At 41.3% G+C, this 10288-nt stretch overlaps 1 protein-coding gene across 4 annotated transcripts in view; it reads left to right on the forward strand.

The window, feature by feature from the left end:
- Positions 1-9855, forward strand: part of LOC126996027 (uncharacterized) — a 53643-nt gene extending 43788 nt beyond the window's left edge. For 3 of the 4 annotated variants that reach the window (XM_050856018.1, XM_050856019.1, XM_050856021.1), the window contains 8 exons: positions 399-539; positions 1028-1227; positions 1795-1928; positions 2428-2565; positions 3218-3422; positions 3876-4016; positions 5697-5911; positions 7339-9855. In XM_050856018.1, coding sequence (XP_050711975.1) covers positions 399-539; positions 1028-1227; positions 1795-1928; positions 2428-2565; positions 3218-3422; positions 3876-4016; positions 5697-5911; positions 7339-7922 — 1758 coding nt within the window. In that variant the 3' untranslated portion in view covers positions 7923-9855. Of the gene's footprint in view, positions 1-398; positions 540-1027; positions 1228-1794; positions 1929-2427; positions 2566-3217; positions 3423-3875; positions 4017-5696; positions 5912-6388; positions 6434-7338 lie in introns of all 4 variants that reach the window. The other variant, XM_050856020.1, reaches the window with a different exon arrangement.
- Positions 9856-10288: the final 433 nt, after the last annotated feature.

The raw sequence follows: 10288 nt of genomic DNA on the forward strand, positions 1-10288 counted from the left end.
TTGTTTTCCACTGTCATTCCTTCTGTTTTCCGTAATGACTGTTTTTTGGGGAGGCTGTTTTATATGTTTTTTTTTTTTTTTTTTTTTTTACCTCATTCCTTCTGTTTATCCCTTAGTGACTGTTTATTGGGATCTTTATTATGTGCTTTTTACCTTCATATCTCCTGTTTATTCCTTAATGATTGTTTGTTTTTTGGACTGTTTAGTGGGTGTGTTTTTGTTTACCTTCATTCCTCCTGTTTATTCCTTATTGGCTGTTTATTTGTTGGGCTGGTTTGTTTATTTACCTTCATTCCTCCTATTTATTCATTTACATTTCCCTTTGTTTTGTTTCATCGTCTCCCCTCTTCACAATCACACTTGTTCCTCCTCTCACCCATTCTCCTCTTCCCTGGCAGGTGAATGTGTTGGACGTCTTCGAGAACGACGACTACTTCCAGCTGGTGATGGAGAAGCTGGGCTCAGGGATGGACCTCTTTGAGTTCATTGACCGCAACCCCAGACTCGATGAATTCCTGGCGGCGCATATCTTCCGACAGGTGTGTGTGTGTGTGTGTGTGTGTGTGTTTAACTTGTAATGTCATCTTGTATCACCTCCCACTCTTCCTGTTTTTCCTTCTCCTTCTTTTTCTTTGTCATCTTCCTTTTTCACCCTCTCTTCTTCCTCTTTCTTTTTCATCTTTTACCTCCTCCTCTTCCTTTTTCGTCTTTTACCCCCTCCTCTTTCTTTTTCTCACTCACTTTCTCATCTTTCTTCTCCTCTTTCTTTGTCATCTTCTACCTCTGTTTCTTCCTTTTCCTCCATTATTTCTTCCTTTTTCTTAACCTTTTGCTCGGTCACTTCCCACCTACCTTTTTTTTTCCCCCTCTTTCTCCTCTTTGTCATCTTCCACCTCCTCATAATTTTTTTTCCACACTTCCTCTACTTTCTTAACCTCTTTCTCCATCCTCTTCCTTTCTCCCTTATTTCCTCCCTTTTCCTAACTTCTAACATCATCATCCGTCCCCTCTGTCATCCGCCCCTCAGATCGTGGCCGCCCTCACCTACCTGCACTCCCTCAACATCATCCATCGCGACGTGAAGGATGAGAACGTGATCATGGACAACCGGTTCCATGTCAAGCTCATCGACTTTGGCTCCTCGGCGTTCACCTCCCCCGGCAAGGAATTCTCTCAGTTTGCCGGCACGGTGGAGTACTGCAGCCCCGAGGTTCTCATGGGCAACAAGTGAGTGATGGTTGTGGTGCTTATTTGGTATTTATTTGAGGCTTGCTTAGGGGGATCGTCTGGGCTGGAGGTGGTGAGTGAGTGAAGCAATGCACCCCCTGGCGTATGATTCCCATTAGCTATTAGTTAGTTATTCTGTTTGTATGTCTGTTTCAATATATGTTCTATTTTCATTTCTTTTCTATATATTTTTTTATAGTAAGACAGCTCAAGGGCAAAAAATTAGTGATAGAAGATGAAGGTCATGAATAAGAGCTTGCCTTCATTGTGTGTTTGAGAGAGTTTGTTTTGTGTTTGTACGTTTGTGTTTTTTCGACTTTCATGGATAACAAGTGTGATGGTGAAGAGGTTGTGGGGGATTGTTAGAGAGAGTTTGTTTCATGTGTTTGTTGTGTTTGTGAGTTGTAAACAAACATGAATATTCTGTTTCATTCCTCTGTGACTCCTTTTCATGCTACCATCACTTTCTCCTTCTTTCCTCTTGAATATAACCCCTCTTTTTTCCCACCCTATAACCTCCTACCTTTTCCTTCGTTAACCCAGCTCCCTCCCTCTCCTTCCACACAGATACACAGGCTATGAGGTGGAGGTGTGGTCTCTGGGCGTGACTCTCTACACCCTCATGTACTGGGAGAACCCTTTCTATGACGTGGACGAGATCATCAAAGGGGTCCTCAACATACCCTACGAACACTCCACGGGTAAGGCCTCCGCCCCTCACCTTCCTCCCCTGATGCTAGTGTTGGATGGCTTTGTGTTGTGTTGTCTGTTTTTCCTTCCTGTTACTTGTGGGATTTCTTGGTTACCGCTTTTTATTTTGTTGATATGAAACATCTGGAAGAGAGTAACGGGCCTTTATTTTCATTATTACCTTTTTTTTTCCCTTGAACTGTTTCCTCTACTGTAACGGACAAAGTTATTTTTTCTTGGGCTTGCACTAGGAAAGGCAGACTGCATTTCCCAGGGAGAACAAGATATAAATTTCTAGGGATAACGATCTTCAGTACACTAAATACAAGGTCACATATCCTTGCAACTTGATTCTTGTTCTCCCTGCAGTGTGTAACCTGTCTTTCCTACTGCAAACTAGAAAAACTTGCTCTCTCCCATATGCCTTTTCTCTTCTGGATGTCTCAGTTATGTCAGTCGTATTTTTTTCAATGTTTTATTTATTTATCCACTCTAATCTTTCCTCCTCAGAGCTGACGTCACTCCTGAAGGGCATGATGGAGAAGGACATCCAGACCCGCCTCACCCTGGCCCAGGTGGAGCAGCACCCCTGGACGCAGCTCCCCTGTAACCCCGAGAGCTACGTCTTCCATCGCGTGGTGCCCTGCAGTGAGTCACCCCTACCCTGTGTGTCTTGGCCCTTTCCTGTTGAGTCACCGTTACCTCTTTTATGTTGATTTCCCCTTCCTTCCTTCCTATATTGTGGCCCTTTTCTGTGGAGTTACCCTTACTCTCTATGTCCCGGGTCCTTTCCTCTTGTTATTCTTTTCTCTTCAGTCACCCTAACCTATGTCTTGGGCCCTTTCCTGTTGACCCACCTTTACCTCCCATGTGTTGAGTCACCCTTATCTTCTGTATGTTGAGGTCCTTTCCAGTTCAGTCATCCTTACTTTCAATGTTCTGGGTCCTTTCCTGTTGTTATCTTTCCTCTTCAGCCACTCTTGCCTCCTATTTCTTGGGCCTTTTCTTGTAGTCACCCCCACTTTCTATGTCTTTGGTCCTTTTTGCTTGAGTCACCGTTATCTTCAGTGTGTCTGCTCTTTCCTCTTTAGCATCCCTTACTTTTCATGGCTTAGTCCTACCCATTTTCTTTCCCCCACACCACAATAATAATGATAGTACTTGTTAGGTTATTGGTTATTATGGTAGTTAGATATTTGATAGGTAGGTTGTCAGGTTCGTTTGTTTGTTTTGCTGCTTCCTCTGCTGTAAAATACTAACAACATAACTTTTTTCCCTTCCCTTCCTTCCCCCAACGCAGCCAAGATGGAGCGTAACCCCAAGCACTACCTCAAAGACTACCTGAATCTCACCAACGACGACATCGCCAACTCAAGCAGCTTCCTGGACGAGGACGGAGTGCCCACCAACCGCGCCATCACCCCCATGCCGACCTCCCCCTACCAGTCCTTCCGCCGCACCACCTCCGCCACAACCCCGCGCCGCCCCACCCACTCCGGCATAACGTGAGGCCCTGATGCTTTTATTGTGTGGGGGGGGATCCTCATCTATTAATTTTTTTAGCCAGAATCAGGAAACGCCATTTTGTTTCCATTTTATTTTGACGTCAAGAGGGAAATATACAAAAAACATCAATTCTATACTTTACAAAACAAATTCTTTAAAAGTGCAATAAAAACAAACTCTGACTCTTTCTCATTTCTCATTCTCATTCTTCTTTCTCTGACTCTTCATCATTTATGCCCTGGAGCTTTAAACAGAATAATCGAATAGAAATAAAAACAAAATACAATAAAATACAAATAAAAACGGATTACTATCTAACAAACTCCCAATTTAGACTACACTTGTTTTCCATATTACATTTTTTTCCTTGAGACTCCCACCCAGCCATGTCTTTTGTCTCGTTTGTGATTTTACTTTATATTGCTTTTTTCTTCTTCCCCTTTCTGTTCCAGCCATGAGAGGTTATGGTCGGCCAACCCCCTCAGCATGCATCCCCCGCCAGAGGAGGGCAACCTTCTGTACTGCCGCACCCCCAGCGTCACCTGCTCCACGCACTCCCGGGCCTCCACTGCACACTCCCTCTCCTCCATCAAGCAAGTGTCCCTTCCTCCAATCTCAGTACATACACTCATAACTTCATCATCATAATTGTCATCATCAAGATACTCGATATAATATAGTCAGGGTTCAGAATCAGCTAGTCCCTTAAAATTCTTGAAAACAGGAAACCATAATGAAATAAAAAGTAATCCAAATTTCTGAAGGGAAGAGAAACATGAATAAAAAATGTCGACTTTCTGATGTCTGGAGTTCAGGAAATTACAAAACAAAGAAGAAACTTATTAATTTGAGCTTTTTTTGTTGTATTTTTTATTTTCTTTACTATTCACTGTAGCAGCAATGTAATTTCTTTGCTGTTGTAGTTATTTCTGCTTTGTTATTGAGATCCATAAAAGGGTATCAAGTGAAAACAAAAAAAAATCATATACCCAAACAGAGTCATGATGAGCAGAGCGATGTGAAAAATAAAGAGATCCAGTGACAGTAAAGTAAGAATTAGAATGAAAATAAAGAGATCCAGTAACAGTAAAGTAAGAATTAGAATGAAAATAAAGAGACAGTGACAGTAAAGTAAGAATTAGAATGAAAATAAAGAGACAGTGACAGTAAAGTAAGAATTAGAATGAAAATAAAGAGACAGTGACAGTAAAGTAAGAATTAGAATGAAAATAAAGAGACAATGACAGTAAAGTAAGAATTAGAATGAAAAAAAGAGACAGTGACAGTAAAGTAAGAATTAGAATGAAAATAAAGAGACAGTGACAGTAAAGTAAGAATTAGAATGAAAATAAAGACAGTGACAGTTAAGTAAGAATTAGAATGAAAATAAAGAGATCCAGTGACAGTAAAGTAAGAATTAGAATGAAAATAAAGAGATCCAGCGACAGTAAAGTAAGAATTAGAATGAAAACAAAGAGACAGTGACAGTAAAATAAGAATTAGAATGAAAATAAAGAGACAGTGACAGTAAAGTAAGAATTAGAATGAAAACAAAGAGATCCATTGACAGTAAAGTAAGAATTAGAATGAAAATAAAGAGACAGTGACAGTAAAGTAAGAATTAGAATGAAAATAAAGAGATCCAGTGACAGTAAAGTAAGAATTAGAATGAAAATAAAGAGACAGTGACAGTAAAGTAAGAATTAGAATGAAAATAAAGAGACAGTGACAGTAAAGTAAGAATTAGAATGAAAATAAAGAGACAGTGACAGTAAAGTAAGAATTAGAATGAAAATAAAGAGACAGTGACAGTAAAGTAAGAATTAGAATGAAAATAAAGAGACAGTGACAGTAAAGTAAGAATTAGAATGAAAATAAAGAGACAGTGACAGTAAAATAAGAATTAGAATGAAAATAAAGAGACAGTGACAGTAAAGTAAGAATTAGAATGAAAATAAAGAGACAGTAACAGTAAAGTAAGAATTAGAATGAAAATAAAGTGATCCAGTAACAGTAAAGTAAGAATTAGAATGAAAACAAAGAGACAGTAACAGTAAAGTAAGAATTAGAATGAAAATAAAGAGACAGTGACAGTAAAGTAAGAATTAGAATGAAAACAAAGAGACAGTGACAGTAAAGTAAGAATTAGAATGAAAACAAAGATATCCATTGACAGTAAAATAAGAATTAAAATGAAAATAAAGAGACAGTGACAGTAAAGTAAGAATTAGATTGAAAATAACTAACAACTCCATCCCTTCCCGTCCCTGCAGGAGCACCATCACCGTGGACTCCGCCTCTTTCTCCGGCCCCTCCTCCTCCTCCCCCTCCTGCTCCTCTGCCACCCCCTCTTCCGCCACCTCCCCCTCCACCACCCCCACCACCGCCACCGCCTCAGAGTGGGCCAACACGCAGCTCAAGTCCGCCTGTGCCTCCTCCACCTGCCAGGGCTCCTCCACGCCTCTGTCGGATAGCACACCCAGCTCAGGTAAGGTGGAAGGGGGACATTTTTTATTCATTTATTTGTCTACGTTTATTTTATTCTTATTTCTATTTGTTTTAGTTTACTTTTTTGTCGTTATTTATTGTGGGAAGAGGATAGTTCATGTAGGAAGTGGAGAAACTGAGAGATAAGTTAGTCATTTGTTTATCTATGTGTGTATCTGTGTATGTGTGTGCGTGTGGTGAATAGGTGAAAAATTGCAAGTTATTTTAGTTTCTGTTCTGTATAGTATTTATTTTACCTTGAATACCTTGCTTAAGAATTGTACCCTTGAGTTGAAAGGTTGCATTAGTCTTGTGTACAAAAAAAGTCCACTGGTATTAAGTTTTTTTTCTTATTTATTTTCAACAATTCAGATTTTACTTTTTTTCTCATTACATTTTTTTTCTTTAAGACCTGCATCCATTCCTGTCTTTGTCTTGCTTGTGATTTTACTCCATGTTCTGTTTTTCCTTTATTTAGATTAGAACAACTGTACCAGAGAGGGAGAGTGTGAGGGGAGCTGAGGTGAGTTTGTGGTGTTGTGTTTGTTTCTTTTATTTTAGTTTTTATTCATATCTTGTGTTTTACTTTTTGTTATCTCAGTTATAATTCTTTATTCACCTAATTCCCACCTTGTCATTGTAGGTCTGTGGTTGAAGAGATTTTCACAAACACACTTTCTTCGATGTTTCTGGGAGTAAGTTAGTATCTGTGTGTGTTTAATATATTGTACTTGTTCACTCCGTATCTGCTGTTTGATTCCCAGCCATCTTTCATCGAGGCCATATTGTTTGCCTTTAACCGTGTAGCAGCAATGGGCCAAATTTGTGGCTTTACCATGTAGCAGCGACGGGCCAAATTTGTGCCATGATATAAACCCCAAAAAATAGATGATACATAATCTGATCACAAATGCTTTAATATATATTATGAAATGGTTTGTGTGAGGGGTGATTTTTTCTCATTTTTCTCGCTTGGAGGGACCATTAAGAAACATGATCCCCGCTGCTACCCGGTTAATATGTTGTACTTGTTCACTCCGCATCTGCTGTTTGAGTCCCAGACATTTTTCATCAGGGCCATATTATTTGCCTTTAAGAAATTTTAACTAATATTTGTACCTGTTGAGATGTCTAAATTCCTGTTCTGTGTCCTCATCTCCACTCATGTATACCTATCTTTGCACCATCTCTCAACACTGGCACCTCTCGAACCATATCTGAATAATCATTTGGCATTCTCAATCACTTTTCATTTTTGGGAGCAGTAGTTGTGCGAGCCTTTTTTTCCCCCATTGGTTTTTGTGTGCCCTTGACTACTTCTTCAAATGTAAGAAAAGAATAATAAACAGCTACCTTCAAATGAGCACCAACCACAACAACCCAACCCTTCTACCAGAGTATTAAAGGCTTCATCATCATCTTCCATAGGTTCTCCTGGCAGCCACGACACCCCTGAGATAGGCCCCCTGAGCCCCTCCCCCACCAGCACCTCCTCCTTTCGACACTCCAGCAGAAGGGAGCTGAGGGAGGGCTGCGGACGGGGCTGTCACCACCACCACCAGTGTGAGTCATGTTGTGAGGACCGGAGTGAGGCGCCACACACCACCAAGGACGCCTCGTACTGTGAGGACAGAATCACCAGCTGGAGGGACAACACTTCAAGGTCCACCTCGTCGTCACAGCGAAGGAGGAGCAAGCAAAGTTTCCTCGCATCCTTGTTCTCGTACTCTTCTTCATCATCTTCCTCGTCATCCTCTCGTTCTTCCTCCCCCTCCCCCTCCTCATCCTCGTCCTCATCCTCCTCCTCTTCCTCCTTTTCATCCCCGGAAGCCAGCCCACACAAGAGCCCAAAACCATCGTCAACATCAGCCTTCAGCGGTGACCCGATATTCTACAGTGAACCACTGTCCTTCAGTGACCTGCTCTCCCTCACTGACCTTGACCTGATGGAGGGGGTTCTGCCTGGCCCCTGTGACCCCCTCTGGGATGACACCAATCCTGACAGCCCCTAGTGACTGGTCCCTTCAAGTTGACCTCATTTTGTTCACACAGGGTCATACCGCATTATATATTTTTTTTTACAGTAGCATAACGTTCATGATTCCCAACACATTTTTATCAGCCTCCCATTATCTTGTTGCTTCTGTCCTTATTCTTGTATTGTATATATTTTTATTCACAAATTGAAAATGTTCATCTCTGCTTTGACTGAGAATCCAGCCATTATTTTTGTATGGGAGTTGAGACACTGTCATAGTATACATGTTCTTATCAGGAGGAGCCTGGAGGAGGGGGAGACCTAGGTACTTTTAAAGGAGGAGCAGAGAGGAGGGTGATCTGAGCCCGGCAAAGACTACGGGACTATGACGTTGCCTTTTTTACTTAGAAGAATTGTCAGGGATGCTATTTTGTTTCCTTCCATTTGTTCCCTTTTAGTTTCTACGGGGCAACATGTACGTAGAGATCTCCATCACGAGTCTTGGCTTTCAACTCACCCGCATGAGTCACCAAATACCATGAAACATAATAGTATGCCACGTATGTATACTCGGAGGGTACATTAAGCTGTGTATGTGTATAGTCTGAACCTAATGAGTCAGTGGATGAGTGAGTGGTCATTGTCATCATCACAAATGTTTTTAAGTTGTTCAAAATGCAGTGCCACAAACTTAGTAATAATCGTATACTTACAAACTACTAACGTGTATCCCTAGCGAGGAGACTCCATAGACTTATCACTGGAGGCTTTGACAAAGAAGCCTTGCATACATATACTCTAGTTTTCCAGCCTTTGTGTAGGTGCAATTCTCATTAAGCAACATTTATATAGCGTTAAGAGGAAGAGTAACAATCTCAGTGTGCATGCAAGGTCACACACACACCACAAGGCCTCACTGTATGCCTCACCGTAACCCCAACACAGCGTTTCTTAGTCTTTGAGCTTAACGCCTCCTTGAACGTTGGCGCTCATGTCCCTGTATCCTTTGAAGTCATGTTTTTAAAAGTTCCTCAGTGCCCCTCTCATTTGTGATAGATTCATAAAGATAATATAAAACTTGTGGATGGTTTACTTAATTCTGTGTAGATGTAAGGCATAAAAAGCATCATTAACAAAATTGATAAGGAATTGGTTGTTTGTTGAGAAAGGTCACTTCTTAAACCCATTCCCAGTGCTGCCAAAACTTGATCTTGGTCCCGAAAGCTAAGAAACGCTGCCCTAACACAATCACTCACTTTACCCTTCACCTGTTGCCTTCCCACCCATCACTTCCACTCCCTTACACCTTCCTCCACCCACCCTCACCTTAGCTCCACATCACCTTCACCCACTACCTTACCTTAGCTCTCTCTCACCTCACTCACATCTTCCCCTCACCCACCCCCACCTTAATTAGCTCTCTCTCACCTCACTCACATCTTCCCCTCACCCACCCCCACCTTACCCCTCTCTCACCTCACTCTCACATCTTCCCCTCCTTATCTTTCACCTTCCCACCCACCATCACCCTAACACCTTCCTCTACCCACCACCCCCACATTAACTCTCTCACCTTCCCACTCACCACCTTCACCTTAGCTATCTCACCTACCCACCCATCCACCATCACCTCCTACCCCGCCCACCAACCCACTTTAGCTCTCTCACTGCCCCTTCGTGCCAGCAGAGCCACGGCCGCTACCTTGCCAGCCCAGCAGCCCCGCACACCCTTCACACAGGTAGCCGCAAGAATGAGTAAGCTGGTCATGCAACCTCTGTCTCTGTTAGGTCACTGTTTTATTTTTGTGTGTGTGTGAGCTGGGAGGTCAACAAACAATGATAATGCAAACTCTCGTACAATTTTGTGTAGCGATAGGAAGAGCACGCGCTGTATCCTTGCAAGGCTCTCATGTTTTATTTTTATTTATTTATTATTTTTTTTTATGCTGAAGGGAAGGCCGTTTTGCTTTTTTTTTTTAAATTATTATTATTATTATTATTATTATTATTATTATTATTATTATTATTATTATTCTCAGGTGTGTATTGATGATTGTTTATGTTGAGGTCAGGTTCAGGAATGTTTTTAAAAGGCTCGAAATGCTCTCGTGTTTCATTGTTTTTGCTGAAGGGAAGGTCATTTTGCTTTATTTTTTATTATTATTGTTCCCAGGTATGTATTGATGATGGTTTATGTTCAGGTCAGGTTCAGGAATGTTTTAAAAGGCTTGAATTCCTCTCGCGTTTCGTTGTTTTGCTGCCAGAAAGGTCGATTTGCTTTTAATTTTTCCCTCAGATGTGTATTGATGGCAGTTCATGTTCAGGTTAGAATCCGGAATGTTTTAAAAGGCATGAATTGGCCTTGTATTTCTTTGTTGTGCCGAAGGGAAGGTCAATTAG

This window comes from Eriocheir sinensis, chromosome 9, assembly GCF_024679095.1.
Source record: "Eriocheir sinensis breed Jianghai 21 chromosome 9, ASM2467909v1, whole genome shotgun sequence".
Taxonomy (NCBI): domain Eukaryota; kingdom Metazoa; phylum Arthropoda; class Malacostraca; order Decapoda; family Varunidae; genus Eriocheir; species Eriocheir sinensis.